General features: G+C 48.1%; 1 protein-coding gene across 1 annotated transcript; it reads left to right on the top strand.

Annotated features, from left to right (window-relative positions):
• Positions 1–9962: 9962 nt before the first annotated feature.
• Positions 9963–23819, top strand: LOC131559626 (zinc finger protein 3-like). Its single transcript, XM_058808042.1, has 4 exons — positions 9963–10232; positions 23265–23372; positions 23405–23409; positions 23546–23819. Exons 1-4 carry the CDS (start codon positions 9963–9965, stop codon positions 23817–23819), a joined length of 657 nt encoding a protein of 218 aa, XP_058664025.1.
• Positions 23820–26259: the final 2440 nt, after the last annotated feature.

Below are 26259 nucleotides of genomic sequence, written 5' to 3'. Positions count from 1 at the left end.
ACAGAACGAGCATCCTGATACAAGAACTTAATTGTGCTTATATCTATCACAGAACCACGTTTCTATAAAATTAATTTTAGTATGGAAATAACGTGTGAATGGTGGACTCATCAGACGCTGCTGGGGTGTTGCACATAGCTCAGGGAATAGCGTGGTTGTTATTAAATTGTGTCCTGTTCCACTGTGGTCCATTGGCCATGAAGAGAAACTTTTCGTGCCTCTGAGTCTCAGCAGTTCCTGACCCCCAAAGGACAGAAACCTGCTGAGCTGTGCTTCCCACTCCAGTGGTGGCACTTCCACCTTCCTCCATAGCCAGAGCAGAGCTCCCTTGTCCCAAAAGTCCCTGGCAAAGGAGGAATGAAGTAAACAGGACAGGCTGTGGGGATCAGGTGTGGTATAGAGCCAGAGAGAAGAATGACCTTAGCATTTGATGGAGCTGTGCCTTCCCCTGGCTTTGTTGGCTGACAAGAAATGAACATCCCTCTGTGTCTCGGGCAGCTCCTTCGCCAAGGAAAGCAGGTGGGAGCTGGAGCCAAGGAGCTGAAAGCTGCAGGTTCAGCCTGGGCTGGAGGGAGCTCAGATTTGCACAAGGCTGCTCTGAGTGCCAGGGCTTGGATGGGAAAATGGTGGGGTGGGGGTAGGGACAGAGTCTGATTGATGGTCAGCTGTGAAGGGTCTTGATTTTTATATCTTCAAACTGCTTGAGGAGGTACTTGGTTTCAATGTCAAGTGGAGATTGCTATTAATAGGGAAAAAAAATTAAAAAAACTAAACAGGTCCTAAAAAATGTTTCCTCACAGTATTTTTAAAAAGAACATATTCAGTTGAACACACTTCTGAAATCTCCCTTTTTAAACACACAATATTTGGAAACTGAAATCAAATTATTCCCAGGCGCTTGGCTTGTTAAGGTGTTCTCAATGTTAATGAGCCCTGTGACACTGAATTCCTGCACTGAAGAGCTGAAGGCTGAACAAGCCTCTGCAGCAGGAAAATTCACCAGCAGCCTCCAAGCTGCTGAGGATGTCAGCAGCCCCCACTGAGGCCATCCCTGCCCAGAGACCGTGGGGGAATGGGCAGACAAGGAGAGCGTCCCTGGGGCTGGGGCAGCACAACTCAGAGGCAGTAGCGGCTCCAGCTGGGAAATGGAGTGTGGAATGTGGCTGGGAAAGCCCTGCCTGGGCTGTGCCAAGCAGGACACACAAGCCCTGACCCTCATCCCCCAAACAATTTTTTCAAGGAGACATTTCAAAGGAATTGCATTTGTTTGTCCTCTGAGTTGGACTCCCTGGAGAAATAACAACAAGAGATTCTTAGGAGCTCAAAAGAAATAAACAGCCTTTACTGGGTACTTTAGAAAATCAGAGAAACTTTGGCAAAGGGTTTACTATGACATTGTAGTGGTTTTGGTTTGATAATTCAAGATTTTTCTAATCTTGAGATTTCTTAATTATTGTATTGATGAATGTGGTGGGTTTTAGTATCGGGTAATTATTTATGTATTTATTTATTTTAAGATTGGATTAAGACAAAGGTAAAGTATGCCGAAAATTTAAAAGGGTATAAAGAAAATTTTATTAAAAGCAGGTAAAAGAAAAAAGGTAAGTAAGTATTAAAATAAATTCTTTAGAACACAGTTTTTTCTTTACAACTTTCCTTTTTTTTTTTTTTAACCTGACAATGTAAAGAAACTAAACGGAAAATTTCTAGTAGTTTACTATTTCTAGATTTGTCTTTTTTTAGTTTTAGGGAGAGACGGTTTTCTTGTTAAGTCAATGGAGGTTTTTTACACAATGAAATTCTTTTTTGGGGTGCTTAATTTTGTCATGGATAACAGTTGTCTGGGGAACTTCGCTACTGTGAAGTTGTTTTTTTGCTACAAGCTGTTTTACAACTTGTTGATGGGCCATGTTGACTTATGAGGTATAGTTTTAAATATGAGTTGTTTAAAGGTAAATGTTTTTATTATTTCCTTTAAAAAAATATTTTTATCTCTGGGAATAGCGATCTTCTCTTGGGGGTACTGGATTACATTTTCCCCCCTGTTTAAATTTTTATGAAAGTACAGTTATTTAAACAGTTGTTTTATTTTAGCATGGAGGTTTTTCTTTGATATGAATTTGAATTTTTTATAGCTTTATGTTTTTTAATGAAAAGAGTTTTTTCCTTATAGTTTATAAGAGGGTTTTAGTTTTAAGGATAAAGTATTTTTTCTTTTTTTTTTTTTTAATTTTGGATTTAATTTCTTCTTTAATGACTTTGATGGTTTTTAATTGTTTTTTATATGCTTGCATTTTGTTTTTCTTTTACTCAAGGTAGGATTGAAGTAGTAAAAGGATTAACACCTTACCTATCAGTAGCTTGTGGTTGAAGTTGTGGTTGGGTTGTGATAGGGTTTGTTTTATGGTTATGGTTGGTTTTTGTGGGGTTTTGTTTTTAATTTTACTTGTAGGGTTATTTTGTGTGGGTTGTAGGTTCTGGGGGTTTTTAATTTTAATTGTCTTGTGGGGAGGGGACTTGATGGTAAGATTTTAATAGCTGTGGCCAGCTTTGTTCTGGTTAGGGTTTTGTAGCCTCTTTTGTTTTCCTTTTTGGTGGCTGTTGGGGTTTGGTTTGGTTAGAATGGCACCAATGGCGGGGGGAGGGGGCAGCCTGGGGAGGGGGGAAGGGGCTTAGGCCACAGCAGGGTTGCTTGGTTTGGTTTGGTTTGGTTGAGATGGGGGCCTGGGCTAGGGCCCGCTACTTCTTTATTGATTGGAAAAGAAAGAGGAGGTTCCTGAGTTTTTTCACCTTTAACATATGTGTTTCACAGAGGCATGTCCAGTATCTTAGTGGTTTAACAGATTGTCAGTTACACAAGAAATTTTATGTTACTCTTTAAAATTCTTCTCATGTCAAATTACAACAGATATTCAATGAGCAAAACGCACTTCTAGAAGCATTGACTTGGGCCATTCAGCTTTACAAACTCTATGCCTGTCCAAATTAATGCTAATCAAAATTTGCAGATGTACAGAAACAGAAGAAGAAGACACAGAAGGAGAGAAAGAAAAAAAGATCCAGAGAAGCACAAACACAGATACCAACTCCTGGATTCCAGCACTGTTCAGGTGAAAATTCCAAGAGGAGGTAGGGCCAAGATGTGTGCTTGCCTTGTGGTCAGCCTAAATATCGCTGGTCTTGCTAGGCCCTTCCCCCATGTGGGACTTGGGCTCATTTTGTCCCTCAGGAGCTGGGCTGGGGCTGCAGAGGTGGCTGTGGAGCATTGCCTGTGCTGTGCCAGGGACTGGCAGCCACTGCTGGGCTGGGATAGAGGCTCTGGGGGGATTGGGGTTCCAGGGCAGGGCAGGGCTGGGGTTCCAGGGCAGGGCAAGGCTGGACCTGCCCCTTGCTCCCCCACACACAAAATGTTTCCAGCTAACAATCTCCTCCAGTCTGTCACAACAGGGAAATGCTGGAGTTGAAATCCCAATTCTGGCCATGGGCACCTGGCTGAGAAGGACAGTTCTTTTCCATGGGAAAGAGAGCACAGAGCCCCAGTGTTTAGAAGGCAGGTGAGAGCCTCACTAGTCCAAGGCCAGCCAGACTTGTCAGGAATGTCAGATTTTTTCTGGAAGCAGTCTTTCAATTTAGGAAATTTTGGAGGTGGAAGATCAATCTCTGCCATGGGCACCTGAAGAAGCAGGACATTTTTTTCCCATAGGAAGGAAAATACAGAGCCTTCCCCAGTATTTTGGGGACAGATGAGAGCTGACCCTTCTTAAACCATTACCAGCCAGACTTGTCCTGGCAACATTCCGATTGGAACAATCCATGGATGTAAGGAAATTTGGAGGTGAAATCCCAGTTCTGTCCACGGGTGCCTGGAGGAGAAGGAGAGCTGTTTTCAATTGGGAAGGAAAGCGCGGAGCCCCGTCATTTGAATAGGAGATGAGAAGAGACCCTCAATAGGCTGTGGTAGATAGGTAAAAGGCGCTGCGGAAGATCACGCGATGTCACGGAAAGCCAGGACCCTTTGTTCCTCTAAGATAAGAGATTACCCTAGGAATGTGGCCCCACTAACAGTAGGAATGTGGCCCCACTAACAGTAGTGCCAGTAACTTTCCATTCCTTACCCAGTACTTTTCCATTCCTTGCTAACCATAGATAAGAAGGACAAACCCCCTTTTGACGTAGAAGACCCCTTAGACTATAAGACCCCACGAGAAGAAGTAATAAACGCCTTTTGACCGTCCATCATATTGATGTCTGCATGTGTCCTTGGCCCGAGCGGCCCTGGGGAGTCGGCCGCCATGCTGATCCTCAGAACCAGGTCACCTGCCTTGCTCCAGAGGGCAACATTTGGTGCCGGGAACCCGGGAAGCGATCTGCGCCCGGGGAACGGGGATTCTCCTGGACAGAGGACAGCGGCTGTGGCAGCAGGTCTGACCACAGCGGGAGGGATGCCTCCGGACCAGCGTGGACCATGGAATCCACAGCGAAAGATGTAAGTCAAGCTCATGAGCAATGGGGAATTAAAGGTGAGCTCAGGAACTCTAATCTTGCTATTGCAAGGCTCCTAGAGCTGGGGACGATCGAACGTCTGGTAAATATATTATATTCGGAAGCGCGGGAGAAGTGCACTGCCGCCTCAGCAGAAGACTCTAAGTCCGCAGGCAGTGGTAAAAACCTCAAAGCGTGAGGGAAAGTAGAAGAGGCCCTATGCAAGACGTTAGAAGAACAGGAGACGCGGGAAGCCGCGCGTACACGTTTATTAGCTACACCAAAGCTGGGGGTGGGGGCCGCGACGCAGACCACCTCTGAGAGCGATTGGATTGAAGGCGGGAATATGCGGGGGCCGGGCATGTTCCACCCCTTCCCGAGCCCGAGCCCAGACCCCCTGGAGCCCCCAGGAGACCACCCGGAACCCCAGGGGACCCCCCGACCTTCCCGCGGAGCCCGCCGAGTCCTAGCCCCACCGCGGCCGATCTGGCGCAAGAAGCAGAGCAGGGCACGCGATGCTTCTGGCAGGGACTCGCAGAGGAGGCGCGGAACGAGGCCGGATTGTCGGACCCCACCAGGATTGGTAAAAACTCGCCCCCGCCATGTGCGTTTAAAAATGGCGCCGAACCACATGGCGAGGGCAGAAAGGAAGAGGCGGAGGGCGGAAACAGAGTCAGCCTGCTTAACAACTCATGCGCAGGTGAGCGGAGAGACGGGGTTGTCCCCCCGGTAGAGTGGAAAACCAATCAGAGCGCTCTATTCAAATTAGGTCCTTATAGGGTAAGGACCTCCCCCGGCAGGAGGCGGGGGGACCCCAGGGGGAGGGAGCGGCACCACCCCCAAAGGGAGGAGTGAGGTCGAAGCCGAACAAGATGGCACGGAGCGCCGGAAGTGTACCGGCAGTCAGCTTCCGGCTCAGAGTCAAGTAACAGCTGCTCAGACAGCTCGGAAGAGCCGACTGAGTCCGGCTGGGACTGGGAAACCGAGAGAGCAGAATTAATGCGGTTTCGAGCGAAACCGAATAAAGCTTTAAACAATATCGGGAAACAATCGCAACACAAACTCACCGATTGGGGAAAAATAAAAGCAGCCTGTGGGGACCGGGCACCGGCAGCCTCCATGCACGCTTTCCTGGTGGGGGTTGCCGGAGCGCGGGGGAACCACTAAGGGCATATACCCCAGTTAACCCAAAAGAAGCCAAAGCGATTTCAGAAATAGGGATCAACTCAGCTGTAGTACCCACTCTTGAGGACGACCTTTCTAGCAATAACAATCTGCTCACTTTTGATATTATGCAAATAAGCCGTATGCTTTTTGATGGGGCAGGGCGGATTGTATTTAAGCAGGAATGGCAGGACGACCGCGTTAGCCCAGGCTTCTGGGGAAGGGCAACAACTCAGCGAGCTGTCCCCAGCCGGCACAGCTTTCCCTGGCAGCACCCTCACTCCAAGCATCCCGGCCCCGGGGAAACGGGACGTCCTTTCCATGCTTGGATTTCGGATTACAAATTTATCATGAGGGCCACTGCCGTACACCCTCACTGCCAATTAAATTGACTTGGAAATCATCAGACCCTGTATGGGTTGAGCAGTGGCCCCTGACAGAGCCTCGAATGGCAGCCTTGCTGGAACTGGTCAACCGCGAACTGCAAAATGGTCACATAGAACCCTCCACCAGCCTATGGAACACCCCCGTATTTGTGATCCCCAAAAGGTCCGGAGAAGGCTATCGCCTCGTCCACGACCTGAGAGAAGTGAACAAGACGATCCGGCCCCTGGGTCCAGTCCAGACACTGCTACCCACGAACTCAGCCATCCCCACAGGGCAGCCGTGCACAGTACTGGATATCAAGGACTGTTTCTTTTCGATACCCCTGCACCCTGAGGACAGAGAACGATTCGCCTTTTCCATGGCGTTTCGAAACGGCGAGCGGCCCAACCTTCGCTTCCAATGGAGAGTGCCTCCACAAGGCCTTGTCGACAGCCCGACCACATGCCAAATCACCGTGGACAAAGCACTAATGCCAGTCCGACACTCCTATCCCACTGCAACCATCATTCAGTACATGGATGATATCCTAGTCGCAGCACCATCGACAAGCCAAGTAGATCACCTGGTGTCCACAATCACGGAGACCCTTCAGGCCAATGGCTTCGAGATCGCGAGCGCAAAGATCAAGAGAGGACCCTGCGTGACCTTCCTGGGAGTAGGAATTACAAGCTCCTACGTGACTCCCCCCGAGATGAAGGTCAACCGAGATGTCAAGACGCTCCATGACATGCAACGCCTGGTGGGATCGCTGCAATGGCTTCGCAGCATTGTCCTGATTCCTCCCGAGGTCATGGACCCTCTCTGAAAGGAAAGCACCCCTGGGAACCCAAGGAGCTGACCCCGCAAGCAACGAGCTCCCTCGACTTCATCGAAAGCCAGATGTCCACTGGCACACTTGCCAGGTGGAACCCAGCCATGCCACTGGACCTGTACGTCCACTTTACACCGAAGGGGGGAGTGGGAGCACTGGCCCAAGGACTTGCTGAAAAGGCCCGGCCAATCCAATGGGTGGTCCTCAGAAGACCCGCTCGTGCATTTTCCCCAGGAATCGAATGCATCGCCAGCCTCATCATGAAAGGCAGGAGACTCGCCTTGAAACACCTAGGGACAGAGCCGACAAGCATCCACCTTCCATTTCGCAAGCAGCCGACCACGGAGTCATCCACAATATCGGAGTACCTGGCCCTTGCTCTCTCCGGCTTCGGAGGAGAAATCTCCTACTCCTCCAAGCCACCCTGGACTCAGCTGCTGACCGTAGTCAACATGGACATGCCACCGTAGGTCAAGGACAAACCGCAGCCGGGACCAACGGTCTTCACAGATGCTTCCTCCATGACTTCAACCGCAGCAGCAGTGTGGCAGGCAGGAGAGCAATAGCACTGCGTCAGAGTGTGACCCCACACTGTCAGTGCAACAGCTGGAGGCAGCAGCAGTGGTTTTGGCGTGCAGACTCTTCCAAGATGAACACCTCAGCATTGCAACGGACTCTATATTCGTGGCAAGGCTCTGCCTAGCTACGGCAGGACCAGGAGTGTCAACATCAGCAGCAGCCCTAATGCTGGAAGGGGCACTCTCCTCACGACAGGGCACCGTGTCAGTCATCCACATCAACAGCCATGACCCAGTCAAAGGTTACTTCCAGATCGGCAATGTCAAAGCGGATGCTGCAGCAAAAGGCGTTTGGACCTTGCAAAGAGCTCGTCGACTGCACGAGTCGCTCCACATCGGAGCCAAAGCACTGGCGAAGAGATGCGAAATCTTGACAGCGGACGCGAAACATGTGGTAGCCACCTGCCCTCATTGCCAGAAGTCACCCCTTTGGACCTGCGAGGTCAACCCGAGAGGTCTCAAGCCCTCAGAAATCTGGCAGTCGGACTTCACCTTATGTCAACTGCTGAAGCCCCGAGCATGGCTTGCAGTGACAGTGGACACTTATAGCGGAACGATCATAGCCACACAGCACCCCAAAACTAACTCCAAAACCACAATTCAGCACTGGCTGACAGCCATGGCTTGGCTTGGTATCCCCAAGCAGATTAAAACGGACAATGGCTCCAATTTCACCTCCAAACCAGTACAGGAATTCGCCTCGAAATAGGGCATCACGTTAGTGCAAGGCATCCCATATAACAGTACCGGGCAGGCCATAGTTGAGAGAGCAAACCAGACCCTGAAAACCAAGCTAGAAGTGTTGGCAAAAGCAGAGGGCTTTGCCTACGCCATTCCCCCAGGAGATCAGGCACGTATGCTGGCAACCGCTTTGCTGGCACTGAATCAATTCCCTAGGGGAGATGAAACAAACAGTCCCGTCCAAAAACACTGGGCCACTCGAACGCTAGAAGAGGGCCCACAGGTGGTAATTAGAAATGAGCTAGGCGAGTGGGAATGGGGTTGGAGGCTGATGCTCACGAGGCGAGGGTACGCAGCTGTCAAAAAGGACGGCAAAATCAGGTGGTGTCCACTTAAGTTGATTAAACCGGACCTCCATAGCGAGCAGAATGAGACTGACGAGAATTGCGAGTCTTTGTTTACAGGACATGCTCATGGGACGTCCTCGTGACACGTACATCCCAGTTCCAGACGAAAGTGACAGACCACCAAGCCGTCAGGCAGCACCCAAAAGACCCGCACGGGTGACACCCAAGCATCAATGGTGTTTCTGTGTGATTTTGCTGTTGGGGCTTGTCGCCAGAGGGCAAGCCAGCCCAGATCACTACCCCCATCGGCCCTTCAGGTGGGTCATGCAACACCTTAGTAGTGGCGAAGTACTCAGAGAAATCACCACACCAAACACCCCATCCTTCATGCTCCGCATCACCAACCTGTTTCCAGGACAGCCAAGGATAAACTCTTATTCCCCACATGTCACACACTTGTACATATCCTACTGGTGCCCAGCTTCAAACCCTGGGAAAAGCTACTGCAATCACCCAGGGTGGGGATATTGTGGGCACTGGGGCTGCGGAACCATAGTTACAGATGCCAGATCATCGGGGCCTGGGTGGGATCCACAAGAGCCAGACAAATTCTTACAGTTCACCTGGGCACCCATCGGCTGCAAAACACCCTTCTTCTTTCACGAAAACTTCCATCGAAACCGATATAAAATCCCTAGATTTTGGGCATGCACTGATTACAACATGACGGTCTTGCAGCCAGATCACCCTAGCTGGGCCACAGGCAAAACGTGGACAGTAGTCCTTCAAGGGTCAAAAGAGAGGGTGAACGTGCAAATTATCAGGCTCCAACCGTCGGCACCCCGAGCGGTCAGACCCAACAAAGCGATTAAAAGCGTGCCGAAAGGGAGAAACGTAACCTACCCCAAAACCTTACCCACAGGGGTCAGGAATGTCCTGACCAGTCAAGCGGAAACCTTTCAGATGAGCCGCTTAACCGAGTCAGACTCAGACCCAATCCTTCGTATGTTAGAAGCTACCTTTGTATCCCTGAACAAATCCAACCCTAACCTAACCGAATCCTGCTGGCTTTGTTACGATGTCAAACCCCCCTTTTATGAAGGAGTCGCTCTAAACACTCCCTTCAGTTATTCCTCAGCCGACGCCCCTCACCAGTGCAGATGGGATACCCCTCACAAAGGAATCACCCTGAGTCAAGTCACAGGCTGAGGCAGATGCTTTGGCAATGCAACCCTAGCTAGGCGGAAAGGAAACATCTGCACCAAAATTGTCAAGCCTAACAGGAAAAACAACAAGTGGGCAGTCCCATCCGCATCGGGGATGTGGGTTTGCCAGCGATCTGGAGTGAGTCCTTGTGTGTTCCTTCCCAAATTCAATGACTCTAACGACTTCTGTGTCCAAGTTCTGATTGTTCCTAGGGTCCTGTACCACTCAGACGAAGAAGTGTACCATCTTCTTGAGGGACCCAGCTGGATCCACAAAAGAGAAATAATGACAGGTATAATTATTGCAATGCTGCTCAGCCTGGGAGCAGCCGGAACGGCCACGGGTGTCTCAGCCCTTGCGACCCAGCACCAAGGACTGTCCCAGGTGCAACAGACCATTGATGAGGACCTGCAAAGGATTGAGAACTCCATCTCCTTTCTAGAGAAGTCAGTCTCCTCACTCTCAGAAGTAGTCTTGCAGAACAGACGAGGCCTGGACCTCCTGTTCCTGCAGCAAGGGGGCCTGTGTGCCGCCTTGAAAGAGGAGTGTTGTTTCTATGCAGACCACACGGGAGTAGTGAGAGACTCCATGGCAGAACTCCGGAACCGACTGGCTCAGAGACAGAAAGACAGGGAAGCCCAACAGGGCTGGTACGAGTCCTGGTTCAATCAATTACCTTGGCTAACCACTCTGATTTCTGCCCTGATAGGTCCATTGGCGATGCTGTTTCTAACAGTTACCTTCGGACCATGCCTGCTGAACAAGCTGGTCTCGTTTGTTCAGAGCTGCCTGGAACGGACCAACATCCAGTTCTTAGGCCGACGACAATTGCTGTGAATTCAACCAGGGAACACTGCCAGTCACAAGATTTTCTGAACTTGTCTGGCAAAAGCTTACTCAGATTTCCCAAAACCCCTTTCCCTTGTCAAGTTACAACCTTATACCTCATTTTAGTACCTATGTATATGACTACCTCATTTATTTGTGAAAAAGGGGGGGGAGATGTGGTAGATAGGTAAAAGGCGCTGCGGAAGATCACGCGATGTCACGGAAAGCCAGGACCCTTTGTTCCTCTAAGATAAGAGATTACCCTAGGAATGTGGCCCCACTAACAGTAGGAATGTGGCCCCACTAACAGGAGTGCCAGTAACTTTCCATTCCTTACCCAGTACTTTTCCATTCCCTACTAACCATAGATAAGAAGGACAAACCCCCTTTTGACGCAGAGACCCCTTAGACTATAAGACCCCACGAGAAGAAGTAATAAACGCCTTTTGACCGTCCGTCATATTGATGTCTGCGTGTGTCATTGGCCCGAACGGCCCTGGAGAGTAGGCCGTCGTGCTGATCCTCAGAACCAGGTCGCCTGCCTTGATCCAGAAGGCAACTGGGGCTATGTTGGGCTGGGAGATGGAGCAGGAGAGAGGGGGAAAGGGGCACTGACTTCCTCCTCACCTGCCTGGGTGTCCCAGGGCATCTTCCTCTTCCTTGTAGCCTTCTCCTCCTCCATTCAGCCAAGGTTTGGGAATGGGAAATCCTGGTTTGGGAAAAACAAGGTGTGAATCCCTTGGATTGGGAATTCCTCCCAACCAAATCCATCTCCAGAAGTCATCTGGTGTCCATAAAAACTTCCAAAAATCAAGAAAAAAAAAAAGCCACCAGGAGTGTCCCATTTCCAGTCTCATCCCTCTGGGGTTCTGGTGGTTCCCCTCCTCAGGGATGCTGGGAATCCCATGGGTCCTGGGGATCCCTCTGCAGGGTCCTGATTAGGGATGCTGGGGGATTTCAGGGTCCCCCTCTCCAACCTCCCCCCACTCCAGCCACTTGGGGGTCCTCTGTCTTCCCACCAACCTGTCCTGGATTTGGGCAAATTTGGGAGAAAACCTCCAAAAGGATTTTCTCTAAAAAGCAAATTCAAGCAGCCACTCCCCCAACCAGATCAGGAAAAGATTTCCTCAGAGACAACGGGAAAAAAAACTCTTTATTTAACAGGCAAAGTATTCATCAGCACAAAAAATGAACAATATTAAACAATAAAACCTCTTGCCGCTACAAAAGAGATGACAAACTCAGAAAGTCCCTCTGTGGGCAGTAGCTCAGCTCAGTCTCTTATCAGTCCCTCTGGCACTGGAAATGCCACAGCCCAGGCTCAGCCTAGCGGGCCGCAGATGCAAGCTGCTTGTGCGGTCGGGGTGTTCAGTGCAGAGCAGGTTTAAACAACCCCAAAGAAAAAGAAAAACCACAGTCCAGGGAACTTCTCTGTCTCAAGTGATCTAAAAACTAACTAAAAGCAAAGGAGAGCTCTTTCCTGCTGTCTGTCTGTCTGTCAGCAGACAACTGATACCTTAGGTTTTAAGTTTTTCTATTGTGTTTTGGTGTGCAGCTTTTAGCTTTATATTAAGTGTTACTGAAATCTTTTCACAAAGTGGTGAAGACAAAACAATCCTGTTCTAGCTGGAGACTCAAGGACAATCTCTTCAAACTTCAGGCCCAAATCATAAACAACATGAAAAGAGGAGGGCAGGCAAGCAAGCAAGGAAGACAAAACTTCATAATTTGAAGCTATTGAAGCTATTAATTGGGCAGTTAACTCCTATATATAAATGTACTAAAATTTACAAAAATGTGAGATCTTGTGACCAAGCCCTCTTTTGCTCCCATCTCAGAGCCATCCAGGCAGCGCCACATCTGTGGCTCCAGTACTCCCAGGGTGTGACCTTTGAAGGCACTACAATAAATATCTAATTTACTCCACTTAACTCCGTCTGGCCTCTATTCCAGCTCCTTAAGGCACCACAACACTCCAGGAGCCAGAATGTGGAGGAGTGAGTGCAGTATCTGAAAACAAACTGCAGATTCTTCCTCCTGCCCTTCACTCTCAGAGCCAGCCTTCAAGGTGCAGAACTCATTTCTGGGCTAAACAGACCATTGGGGGTACGAGCATCATGAAGTCACCCCAGGACACGCCCCTGTCAGGGTCAGGGGGTCCTGTCCCTACCTCATCTCCGGGCTTCCGGGGGTCCCTCAGCTCCGGTATCGCCCCTTCCCCTCTCCAGGCCCCCGGGGGTCCCCTGTTCCACAGCCCCGGCTCGCACGGGGATCCCCAAAACCAATGTCCCGCCCCGTTTGTACCCGAGACCCCCCTGAGGGGTGATCGCGGCTCCTCTTGCCCCGAAAAAGCTCCTCTTAGAGAGCCCGAAGATATCCAGGGCTTGAGTCTGGGTTCTGCTGGCTCCGAACACTCACCAAAAAAATCCTCCTGGAGACCCCTGGCTGGAGTTATTTGGGAATTTAGCTACTTGAGCTGGGTTTCTTCTGGGACTTTCAGCAGCCTTGTGTTCCTCACCTTGGAGTGAATAAACCTTGTCAGTCTTGCTGGTATCATTTGCTCCCTTTCCTCCAGTGATTTTAACAAACTTTTCAAGGAAGGACAAGAAAATATTTTCTTTTTCACTGGCCATCCACAACAGCCATTTTCCTCATAAGTTCTCCCATAAGCTCCCCAGGAGGAAGGAGGGACTGTGTCCAAATTTCCAAGAGTTCTTCCAGAAAGAACCACAATCTCCTCAGAGGAAGGAACCATGCTGTTGTCAGAGGCACTTGGGGTCAAAGAACAGTGCCTGAACTCACTGTGCCAAAATATTGTTGCAATATGGTTAAGAATACTGGTAGAGAGATGCCTCTGCTCCAATTAAGGTGCTAACGAGACCAAATCCAAAGTAGATTTTATTAAACAGTAAATGTGAGGTAGAGAGAGAGATCGAAAAAAGGGAAAAGGAGGGGAGAGTAAGGGAGTGACAGGGACAGAGTGGAGCAGGGCAAGTGTGACATTGTGCCCTGTGTGTGTGTTGCCATCCCACGGTGGTGGTTTTACACCTGAGCCAGTTTGGGTAAGGGGGTGGTGTTCACCCCCTGAGCAGGGATTACCCCACTGTTTCAGGGTGCAATGTAAGATGTAACCAAATGCATGTTTTCAATCCCCATCTTCATCAACTGTTATAAACAGGTGGGCCAGTGTTCTTTATCTCTTCCATGACTCACCCCTGATAACGCCCTCCAAAGGAGATATCTTCTGTGAATGGGCCATTGAGTGTCACTGCAGGACTGATAAAATTCCATCATCCCATTGTGGGATGCTCCGCCTAGGGGGAGGAACCAAGCATTCCTACCTAGATATAAGCTGAGTAATGAAAGACCAGGAGCAGCTTGCCTACTGGATTCCCAGAGGACAAGAGCTCCATAACCACCACTGGACCTTCAGAGGAAGACCAGACCCTTCTGCAGGACCACTGCTTTGACAAAATCACGTTCATCACTCCAACAGGACTGCACCCACCATTTAATGGGACTGCTACCACCACCGTGACCAACAGGGTGTCAGGTTATATTCTGACTCTGTCAGTTTAAGGCAGTGTTTCTGTATCATTGCCTTGGTCCTAATTTTCTTATTAAATTGTAATTCTGACTTACATTTTCCCTCATGTTTGCCATCAAACCAGTACAAAACTCAATGTGCTCATCCCTTGTTTTCCTCCCAAAATAAAATTTCCCATTCCCAAACCTTCACCTGATGGAGGAGAAAGCTGCGAGGAAGAGGAAGATGCCCTGGGACACCCAGGCAGGTGAGGAGAAAGTCAGTGCCCCTTTCCCCCTCTCTCCTGCTCCATCTTCCAGCCCCGCACAGCCCCCGGCTGCAGGACAACCCTGGTGCCAATGCCATCCTGCCAGTGATGCACTGGGGGGATCCCCTTCCCTCTGGCACGGAGGCAAATCCCATCCTCTCTTTCTCCTTCCTTCCCCAGGTAAGGAGCTGAGGATGGAGACCAGGGAGGAAAAATCTCCACATCAGAACCTTGTGAAAGAGGCCGTTTTGAGTTACTCTAGTTGAGACGGAGTGGGGATCCATTCTGAATTAGGTGAAGTGCCTGGAAGAGGTGAGAGGTCTGTAGGGCCAAAGCTGAAGAAAGGCCGCATTCCAGAGACAGCAAGGAGACAGAGAAAGAAAAACAGAAATTACCACAAGGTCGATCTGCCCCAGACCTAGGAATTCTTCTGATAAAGAAGAACTAGTGCTAAATGTCACGCGGAATGAATATGTATGAACTTACTGTGAAACTGTATGCATATGCATTTGGGAGGGGGATAAAAGACGACCTGAGATCTTCAGAGGTACGCATGCCTTGTTGGGGGACTTGCGTCCGGCGCGTGTCGTAAAATAAACATACCGGGCTTTACAACTTTTATAAAGTTGTGAGGTTTCTTCTTTTCTCCGCAAAACATTATGGCGAGCCAGGCAGGAGTTCTCTGTCCCCGCAGGGGCAGGGGGGATAGACGGACTTCCAAGGCGCGCCCTAGGATTTTTTCCTGGTGGGGCTCCGCTCGTCTCAACTTGCCACCTGCGAGGACAGACAAGGACCTGCTGGCCTGCGGAGGAAGATACGGTATGTACTGAGGGCCCCTGGGGGAGGGAAAGGAGAGCAAGGGAGTAAACCACCCGGAGATGTCTGGGTTCAGCTGATAGAGCAGCTGTAATAGAGATGGGGTTCATCATTCTGATAGAGCAGACCGCTAGTGGCTCTGGGGGTGAGCCGGGTGAACCCGTGTATGTGTGTTGGGGGTTCATAGTTCTGATAGAGCAGAACCGCTAGAGGCTCTGGGGGTGAGCCGGGTGAACCCGTATATATGTGTTGGGGGTTCATAGTTCTGATAGAGCAGAACTGTTGAGCCCGTGTGTGCTTTGTTTGTATGTGTGTGTGATGTCCGGACATTGTGTTGCTGTATGGTTAATGTGTACATTGTGTGGTCAGTGCACTGTGTTTCTAATCGTGCAAGTGTATAAGTGTATGGTGTATAAAAGAGAATAAATCTACAGTGCGGGGGGGTCAGTACTACCCGTGCTTGAAGCAGCCGAGTGAGGCCTGAGGCGCCGGCTGCAACAGGCTGCGGGGGCAGGGACAGAAGTGCCCCACAGAGAAGCGAGTGGAAGAATGTCAGTGATGGTACTAATCGTGTTTAAATGTAGTGATTTGTGTAGATCTGGTACATTTTAACCGTAAGTATGAGCTCAGAGAGTTCCTTTGCCTTGGATGTTTGATTTTGATCTGCAGACTGTATGATGTTATTTTGATTGTGTCCAAGAAAAATTGATGTGAGTAAATGTTGAATTATGGTATGCTATGTTGTGTTGAGAAAAGCGAGCACTTTGAGAGATATGCCCTTTCCCAGTGATTTTGTGCGGTGATTTTCTTCCGCTGCATTGTGGTAATTTGATTTTCATTGTAGTGTTTGTGGAGATTTTAAGATTTTGTTGCAACAAGAGTGGCATTTTACATAGGAGAACTATAGTACAGTGATTTATGCTTAACTACGATAGAGTTAAAGGAATTCTAAGAATTCCCCCCCTCACAGCAATTCAAGCCTTGGCTCTAGGGAATTTGAGATAAAGGGGGGTACGGGTGCGAGTGTTTCTGTCTGAAGGCATATCAGAGTTTCGGCTGTGACTAGCACAGCCTTTTTGCAAAGCAGTAAAACAAGTGTAAGTAGGCACAGTGCTTAATTAGATTGTGCAAGGAAAGAACTAGAAAAGACTGATATTTTGTCTGATCAGAATATAGTGTCTATATCACGTTTTTGATTAGCATGCTGTGTGAGGTGACAGTGGCTGTCCCCTGGGCACAGGGACAACTCTGGCTGCCCCGTCTCCCCAGGGAACACGGGATTGGCCTGTGAGCAAAAGCTGGATGTGCAGTTATTATTGCAGTGCGGTGTTTATGAGAAACACTGGTTTTGCTGTTCTAATAAGTGTTAGGGCACATGTAAATTAGAAGTTTCTGGTCAAGCGGATTCAGAACCTAAGGTGTTAGAACTTGTGTGTGGGAACCACATTTGATACCTGCCACCTGGAGCTGTGTGTGTATAGGAGGAAAACTGAGAAACTACTGTGAAGGTCTGTAAAAAGGTTTGAGTGGAAGTGAGATAGGGCAAGGAGAAATAAATAATGAGAACTGACCAGAGCAAAGAGGTTCCTAAATTAGCCCCTTTTGGGAGGGGCTCACTGGGAGAAGGCTGCCAGTAGGAGCAGCTCAGAAAATAAAAAGATTTATAATACTTCATTGCTGTTAGTACTGTTTTAAAGTAGGAGGATAAATGGGATAGAGTTTTGTATGCTGAAATGTCTTTGTGTTTTAAGAAATCACCCAGATTTCTTGAAAAGGGAAAACAAGGCAAAGAGAAAGCAAATCAAACATGTTGTTCAGCATGCAGCATAAGATAGCAACGTATGAAACCAGGCAAGGATCATCATGCTGAAATGCAAAGCAATCACAGTTCACAAAATGAGTACACATGATTTGCTAAAGGCTCCTCCCAAGGTAAGGGAGGAAGGGTAAAGATGACCTCCCCAAAAGGGAAGAATTTTTGTTGACACAAGGGCCATATATTCAGTTTTAAATAAAACTTTAGTACCTGTGGAGAATGTTTATGTTGTAGTGTGGGGAATGAACAACTGGCCAGTCTGAGAAGGCATACTTGTGCAAACCTTTAAAGTAACATGTGTACTATGTGTACCTAAAAGCTTTTGTACAATTCGCTCAATTTGCTAAACATTCTCAAATGAGAAAGGTTACTCTGGAGGCAAATGATATAAAGATGTTTGGCTTAACATTAACAGACACTGAAATTAAGAAAGACATTAGTAAGGAGGTATTAGAATAAGTAAACAAGTGTTTTCAAGGGTATGGGCCTCTGCTGTACCAGGGAGACTGAAAGATGCTCCCCCATGAGCATCAAGTTTAAGGAAAGAACACAACTAGTGAGAACTGAGTAGTACCCTCAAAAGAAAGATAAGGAAGGAATCAGCCCAATAACTGATAGTACTGGATTAAGGGCTGTCAATAAGATAACACAGAATTTATACCCTGTGGTAGCAAATCCATATACTTTACTAACTTGTTTAACACCTGAGCTAACCTGGTTCACTGTTTTAGGCCTAAGAGATGCCTTCTTTTGCCTCCCTATCCACGAAGCCAGCCAGAAAATTTTTGCATTCAAACACAAGCTCACATAGTCCATGTGCCTGAAGGCTTCAAGATTCCCCACTCCGATTGGAGAACAGCTTGCAAAGACCCAGAGTCCCAGGAAGCTCCACAAGAGGAAAGGAGGATGTTGCAGTACATGGACGATCTTCTAGTAGCCACTCGGATGAGGGAAGCGAGAGAAGCCTGGACAGTAAGCCTTTTGAATTTCCTAGGACTCCAAGGACGCAGAGTCTCAAAGAAAAGGCACAGGTAGTGAAACAGAAGGTAATCTACCTGGGGTAAGAATTATGGACTGCTCGCCAGACCCCTCTATGCTCTTATTGCCAATGGAAACAGAGATCTCCAGTGGACACAAGACACCACATGGGCCTTTCGCCAACTAGAGGGAGTGCCCTCGTGTCAGTTCCAGCTTTGAAACTTCCAGATGTAAGTAAACCATTCTTTCTATTTTTCCCAAGCAAGGAATTGCCCAGGGAATACTGGCTCAGGACTTGGACCCTTACTGAAGGGCAGTTGCTTACTTCTCAAAGCAACTAGATGCAACAGCCAAAGGATAGCCAGGTTGCCTCAGAGCTGTAGCAGCAGTCATGCTGAATATTCAAGAGGCATGCAAGTTTACCCTTGGACAAAAATGTGTTAGTGTCCCACACAGTGTCGCAGTACTGGAAGTAAAGGGTGGCCACTGGCTCTCACCACAGAGGTTTACGATGTAGAGATAGTGGTGACTAACATTGCCAACCCAGCTTCTTTTCTCAGTGGACACCATAGTTGCCTAGAGACCACCGAAGCTACGGACTCCCGTCGCCCAGACTTAAGGGACACTCCTCCGGACGATGCAGAGACCTGGTTCACTGACAGGAAAGCGACATTGCAAAGTTCACAGTGACTACCTGCAGAGAGGTAATCGAGTCTGGACCCTTACCAACAGGTACCTCTGCGCAGAAGGCTGAGGTAATTGCCCTGACCCGTGCCCTGGAAAGGGCAAAAGGGAGGAGAATAACCATCTACACAGACCTAAGGAATGCATTTGGAGTCACACATGCACATGGAGCCATCTGGAAAGAGAGGGGACTGCTGACCTCACAGGGAAAGAAGAGACAATCCAGCTGCTAGAAGCAGTTCAGCTACCTGAAAAGGCATATTAAGGCACACTAGAGAGTGAGCTTAAAATTGGAGGAAAGAAATGAGCTGGCGGATGGAGAGGCAAAGAAAGCAGCAAAGGGTGAGGTACAGATTTTCCTCGAAGGTAAGCCATAATACAATAATACTAACCAAAAGAGACGTACAACTGCAAGGGGTGGGCTACCATTTAAAGAGATCTAGTAATCCCTTCCCATTTTTAGTGGTTACTAGTGAAGGAAGGGCACTAGAAAACACACTAGGGCCTAACTACTTAGAAGCCTTTTATAGAGTGTGGCTCCTTTTCAAAATGACCAAGGCTGCGAGTGATACAGAGTGCATTGAAATGAAGTGTTGACTTTGAAGCAGTAATTTCCACAGGCTTTCTAGAACACACATCTGATTGAAACAATCGTTGTATCGTTGTCAGGAATTTATATGCCACTATCACTCAGGTAAGCCGACAATGTGATCCTTGCCTCCAGACTAACCCCAAAATACGCCCCCGGCCAAAACTCGGTCAGACTGGGAGAGGCCATGGGCCTGTACAGCAGTGGCAAATTAACTTTTCAGAACTCCCAAGGAAAGGGGGGTATCAGTATTTACTGGTATTGATAGATACATTTTCAGGGTGGCCAGAAACATTCCCCACCAGAACTGTCAAAGCTCAAGAGGTGACCAGATTATTTTTATAAGGAATAATACCACGCTTCAGAGTTCCAGCCACGATATCCTCAGATAAAGAATCACATTTCATTTCCAAAATAGTGCAACAGATTAGTAGCCATCTGGGCACAGATTAGGAACTTCACACCCCATACCACCCCAATCAAGCGGCCAGGTGGAGAGAATGAATCATTTGATTAAGCAGCAAATCATAAGACTGGGGCAAGAAGTTAATCTACCCTAGCCCAAGCTCTTCCACTAGCACTTTTGCAAATTCAAACTAAAACCTTGAGCTAAAGGAATGCTGAGTCCTTTTGGAATGCCTTATAGAAGACCATATAGAACACAAAGGGAATGTCCAGAATGTCCACCTACATGGTGGAATTAAGAAAACAGCTCAGAGTAATTGAGAAACATGTGGCTGGAACTTGGAGTAGGGAGTTAGATAGCCTGGGGATGATGTATATGTTAAGTCTCTTACAGAGAAGACTTCGGAACCGCAGTGGGAGAGACCACTGCAAATACTTCTCACCACCTTCACTGCAATCAAAATCAAGGAGCAGAATGCCTGGATTCATCACTCTCGGGTGAAGAAGGCCCAGAAACCCCTTCAGGAGTGACGCCAGGAGACAATGAACTGAGATTAAAACTTACTCAGGCAAAATGAGTACATTGCGGTCGGGAGTAGCTCATATTTTAGTTTGTAGAATTGTATTGTGTGTAATCATAACTGAAGTTTCAGAACTTGAGAGTACCTCTGTTCAAAGTAATGCTAAATGGCCTTGGTCCCTGGCATTTAATCAGTATACTGGATCCATAGGAAAACCTTCTGAGATAAAAGATTTAAACATATCTACTGTAGTAACCCACGAGAATCAGATATGTGAGGAGCAAGAATGGCAGGAACAGGAACTGTGGACTCTTCAAGGAATCAGAGGAGAAGAAATCAAAGTAGGGTGCCAGGTCATCAATAGGGTAGCTTATGAGAGACCAGATGTAATTAGTGTCTGAACCTCCCCTGGTGTATATGAACACCAGGAAGTCTGTGATAACCTAAGTGAATCAGACTGTTGGTGTAATTTCACCTTGATACAGCCTGTAGAAGTGACCTGCCTTTGAGCTCGAATTAATATCAGACTTTCATTTGAATTCAAAGTAGATGTGACTGAACAACAGCTATTATTCAATCCAGAATGGTCTCTCAAATGTGTGGAGTTGATAATGCAAATTAACATCTCAAAAATCCAACCAGCCTGCTCCTCCTTCCTAAAAACTCCCTTTGAGGGCTGGACACTGCACTTTTTACCACAGCAGGGCCTTATACACCCCATACTAGTTCAGACTAAAACAGGCATATCTCAGGAGAAGAACAAGAAAGGAAGGAGCCAGCTCTCCTGGTGCCTAAAACCAGGAACACCAAGAAATCAGTTTCCTTAGGTCATTTTCCAAGCCGGTTAGCTGAACACCCAGGCAATGACTGGTAAAGGGTGCTGAACTGCAGGTGGTAAATTAACCCAAGCAAGGAAGGTGATTTTCTTTACTTATAGCTATCCCCTTTCCTACTGAGATCAGTGATTGTCCCAGTCTGAGGCGGTTGGATTCTGCTTAAAAGAGGTAGAGAGAGAGACCCCCCCTCAGAGCTGAGCAGCAGGCTGTAAGATTTTGAGCATCACTTTTGTGCTGAGTGTTTCAAGTAGCAGAAACCTGATCCCAGTTTCTTCTGAGGCACTGCAATGAATTTAAGCTCTTCTCTCAGACTTCCCCCTTCATTATTTACTTGAGGCTTGGACCTGAAGCTAGGGGCAAGGTGGGTGAGGTTTCGTAGACCAGGAGAGACATTCCCGCTTGCCACACATCTGAGAAATCAGGTGCTCTGGAGGGGGAAGGAGATTCCTGAGGCCTCTACATTTCAGAACAAACATCTGCCTCAAATATGACCTAAACCTCTGTCAGATACACTTGTGAAGTATGTCTGAATTTGCAGTGTGAGCCAGCACATCCCTCTGGCAGGGAGGGATGGTCATAAACAGAAAGCAGTTCCTGTTCCCCATAACAAACATCTAACTGGTATATTAGGGACAAAATTAGGAGTTTTAAATGGAATTGATTCAGAAATACTGGTGAATAAACTGGCCACTGCAGCAGGTAGCCTAACAAAATTGAAGCAGCCTTTATAGTAATCTCTATTGGCATTAGGAACTAGCCAGTGACAGATTTCAAAAGTACTGCCAAAGTAAGGAAGTATGAAAAGGCCAGGGACCAAGACCACAAGTTGATAGTAGAAACACTTAGTATAGTACAAGATAATGTGTCTTTAGCTTTCAGTTGTATACAAGCACAGTTATGGATACAAGCAACAGCAGCTCTGATCATATGGGAAAGGGGTGAAGGTAATTTTCCAGCTAAAATTCAAGAAATTGTGTGGGATAATGCAATTGATATTGAAAGGAAGTTTCAATCCTGGCGGACTATGGTGAATTTCACCTATGATCCTGTTTCTAATGTGGCAACTGCCTTTGTGCTTACCATACATAATGCCACTGTTTATGTTGTCCATCCCATCATTGCTCTAGGATCAAACCATGAAAAATCAATACTCTGTCCTTCAGAACATAGAGTATGGGCACGAAAGATGAATGGAAAGTGGCAGACAGTAAACTTAGAATCCTGCATTACTAGAGAACAGATGGGATTCATTTGCGAAAGCAATACTATTAATGCTCAGGATGTGTGTTTGGACACTGAACAGAGTATTTGTCCCTTCAAAGTCCATCCAGTCACTGACCAGAAAACTGTGCTCGTATATACTGGAAAAGGGTGTATGCTTGAGAACTGCTTGTGCTGCTGTACAAATTGATAGCAATGATGTTATTCTGTCTAGTAGAAACCATTCTAATCTCTGTATATGTAATTTTGTTAAGGTTATTGGATGTGATCTTTGGGTGGTCACCAACTGCGAATAGAATCTTTAATAAGTTTTGTCACCCCATTGTAGTCTTACTAATATTAGTTGGGATAAGTTTAGGACTATCTATTATATTGTTAATTTGGTACTGGAGAATGCTACAACAAATAGCTGTACTAACATCTTTGTCAAAAGCACACGGTGAAGCACTAAAAGACACTTACTGTTGTGAAAGTTTTCATTAAGTAAAAGAATTTACTTATTTCCTAGGAAAGGGGGGAATGAGACGGAGTGGGGATCCATTCTTAATTAGGTGAAAGTGCCTGGAAGAGGTGAGAGGTCTGTAGGGCCAAAGCTGAAGAAAGGCCGCATTCCAGAGACAGCAAGGAGACAGAGAAAGAAAAACAGAAATTACCGCAAGGTCGATCTGCCCCAGACCTAGGAATTCCTCTGATAAAGAAGAACTAGTGCTAAATGTCACGCGGAATGAATATGTATGAACTTATTGTGAAACTGTATGCATATGCATTTGGGAGGGGGATAAAAGACGACCTGAGATCTTCAGAGGTACGCATGCCTTGTTGGGGGACTTGCGTCCGGCGCGTGTCGTAAAATAAACATACCGGGCTTTACAACTTTTATAAAGTTGTGAGGTTTCTTCTTTTCTCCGCAAAACATAGTGCAGAGGAATCCAACATGGAGGAAATGCCACAGAGATCCCACAGGAGGAGGGGCTCCAAAGCCAGCCCAGGATTCTCTGAGGAAGAAAGAACCACCCAGAGCCAGGAAGGGGGACAGAGCTTTAGGCAGAGCTCAGAGATGTTGGTTCATGAGCAGCTTCGTGATGGGGAGAAGCCCCACAAGTGCTTGCAATGTGGGAAGAGCTTCAAACAGAGCAAGCACCTGGTCAGCCACCACATGATCCACACTGGGGAATGGGCCTACGAGTGTGGGGAATGTGGGAAGGGCTTCAGCTACAGATCCACCCTTGTGACCCACCAAGGCATCCACACTGGGGAGAGGCCCTGTGGGTGTCCCTAGTGTCAGAAGAGGTTTCACACCAGCTCCAGGCTCCTCCAGCACCCACAGATTCACTCGTAGGAGAGGCCCTTCTGCTGTCCTGACTGTGCAAATGGCTTCAACCACAGCTCCCACCTCATCAGGCACCAGCGCATCCACACTGGGGAAGGGCCCTACCAGTGCGCCACATGTGGGAAGAGGTTTCACACCAGCTCCCATCTCCTCCTGCATGAGCGGATTCACACAGATGAGAGGCCATTTTGCTGTCCCGACTCTGGGAAGGGCTTCAAGCACAACTTCACCCTCATCAGGCACCGGCGCATCCACACTGGGGAGAGGCCCTTCGAGTGTCCCCAGTGTGGGAAGAGCTTCACCCAGAGCTCTCACTTGACAAGACACCAACAGAGCCACCAGTAAGGGAGGCCCTGCAAATGCCCCAGCTGCAGGAACAGCTTCATGCACTGCTCTATTTTCATTCCCCATGGGAGAACCCACATTGAGAAGAGCCCTTGTGATCCATTTTCCCTGTGATCCATGCTGGGAAGACACCTGCCTGTTGTCCTGCCCCTGCCCTTGACATCATGTGGGATTGAAGAACATGAGAGTCTGGCCATGGCCCTGTCATTACATTTACTCCAACCTCAGGTTATGGCCAGGGGCAGGAAAGGGACTCTGTATGTCTCTTTCCCTGAGGAGAGGAGTGCCCTTTCCAGGCAGGGGGAAATACGTGGCCAGGAAGAGCCTGCTGTTGATGTTGTAGTTTTCCCTGTAAATAGCTTTTCTTATCTCTTCTGTTATCAATATTGTTTCTGTTCCATTTTTTCCTCATCTTGTTGCTGTTCCCAATAAATTGTTTTTATCCCAGCCCAGGATCTTTGCCTTTTGTGCTTTCCATTGGAGGCAAGAGGGCAGTGAGGGAAGCGCAGTTTTAGCAGGAGCAGGAATTTGGGGAATCCCATTCCTGAACCCCGGCCCGTGGAAACCGAGCATCCCAGCTGGTCCCAGCCCTGGTGGCCATGGCAACAGCCCTGGGAGCGGGTCCCTGGCTGGGGCTGTGGGAACCTCTTCCCTCTGGTGCCCAGGGACAGGAGTGGAGGGAACAGCTGCAGCTGAGTCAGGGCAGGCTCAGGTTGGATGTCAGGAAAAGGTTTTTGTCCAGAGGCTGCTGGGGCCCTGCCCAGGCTCCCCAGGGAAGGGTCCCAGCTCCAGGGCTCTCTGAGCTGCAGCAGTGTTTGGACAGCGCTGCCAGGCCCCGGCTGGCATTGTTGGGGTGTTCTGTGCAGGGCCAGCAGTTGGACTGGAGGATCCTGATGGGTCCCTCCCAGCTCAGCCAATTCTGTGGTTCTGGGATCCCATGAGCCTGGGGATGGGGCTGCCAATGGTTGCCATGGCAACGGGCTCTGGCTGGAGGCCTGAGCTGGTGTCCGTGGCAACCACCTCTGGCATGGGATCTCCATGGAGCTGCCATGGAAACTGACCATAGCAAGAGCGGCTGGTGATGGTTTCCATGGAAACTGACCATAGCAACAGGGGGCCCCTGATGGTTGCCTGCTAAGGATCAGATTTGCCACAGGCCCTCAGAGGGGTTCCATGGGGATTTCCAAGAGTCTCCAGGCTGTTCCAAAGCTGGAATGTCACAAGCACAGACAGGGGCTCTATGGAGACCTGCCAGAGCTTCTGGAGATGGTAAAGAGCCCTGTGGTCAGAGGCAGTCACAGCCATTCCATGGTGACATCCCAGGGACTTTGGGCTGCAAAGGCACAAATCTGTCACAGGCACTCACGTGGGCTCCACGGTGACATCCCAGGAGTCCCCAGGCTGCCAAAGAGCCAGGATGTCCCAGACACTCACAGGGGTTTCTGTTACAGGCAGAGTGGGGCCTTCAGGCAAAGTTCATTAGAGAAGCTCCTGTTGGGTAACAAGGCACAGAAAGGATCCCCAATAGCCCCCATAGATCCCCAAATGTCACTGTTGAGTCAGAGATGACACGGACTCAGATCAGGAGGCTAAGGGCCAAAAACCACCCGTTTATTCAATCCTCTTCTTTTATACATTGGTTTGCTACAGGTGGACCTCACTGGTCCTTTAATCAACACATTTCACATGATTGGCCAGTTAAGACAACACCCTTCAGTAAACACTTTCATGGAAAAGAACCAACTTTTTACAAACATTGTTGGGGCACCAGTTATTGATGTTTATTTTATGTTGAGCCTTTTTGGGGACTCCCTGGATGGGGTAAACCCTCCTGTAGCAATTCTGTGCCAGATAAAAGGAGATGCAGGGGACTTTTTTGGTCTTCAGCTTCTTGTTTATTGTCATCTTATCTAAAGTTTTGTGTTGCTGTCCACACCAGGCTCAGCACACTGGAAAGACACCTCAAAACGGCCCTAAAATGCACAGTTTCAAGGTCTTTTAATGTTGTCTCATTCAATTAACTCTTAAAATGTACATTATTTCTACTTATCTGCCAATAACTCATCCCCTGACTGTCCACATAAACTCTACACTGTGCTTTCCTTGACCAATCACCCTGTGCCACCAACACTGCAGAACATGGAGTAGATGAAAAAGAAGACAGGCACTACACCGCAATTCCTCCATCTTGCTTCCTATCTACAATATACCAAAAGTCCCAAAACCTAAATTTCTCATCGAAGTGACATACTACACTACTCCCCATTACCTATTTCACACTTTGGTAAATTCTAATCTATCTCAAAGTCTTGGAAGTCCTCTCCAGGGCGAAGGGTAAAGACAGTGTTTCTCTGGGGGTCAGGACCCCTCAGAGCAGACACAGAAATATTCCCTGTGCCCTGGATTGCCACACATTTAACCTAAAATCCTTTAACCCTTA

Source organism: Ammospiza caudacuta, chromosome 7 (genome assembly GCF_027887145.1).
Source record: "Ammospiza caudacuta isolate bAmmCau1 chromosome 7, bAmmCau1.pri, whole genome shotgun sequence".
NCBI lineage: Eukaryota > Metazoa > Chordata > Aves > Passeriformes > Passerellidae > Ammospiza > Ammospiza caudacuta.
The sequence above is the reverse complement of the archived record's forward strand: the minus strand, read 5'-3'. Positions and strand labels throughout refer to the sequence as shown.

Coding starts and splice junctions, on each gene's coding strand:
- LOC131559626 (XM_058808042.1), top strand. CDS start 9,963: ATGCTGCTCAGCCTGGGAGCAGCCGGAACGGCCACGGGTGTCTCAGCC. Junction 10,233..23,264: donor ATGCAGACCACACGGGAGTA/GTGAGAGACTCC, acceptor CAATGTGGGAAG/AGCTTCAAACAGAGCAAGCA.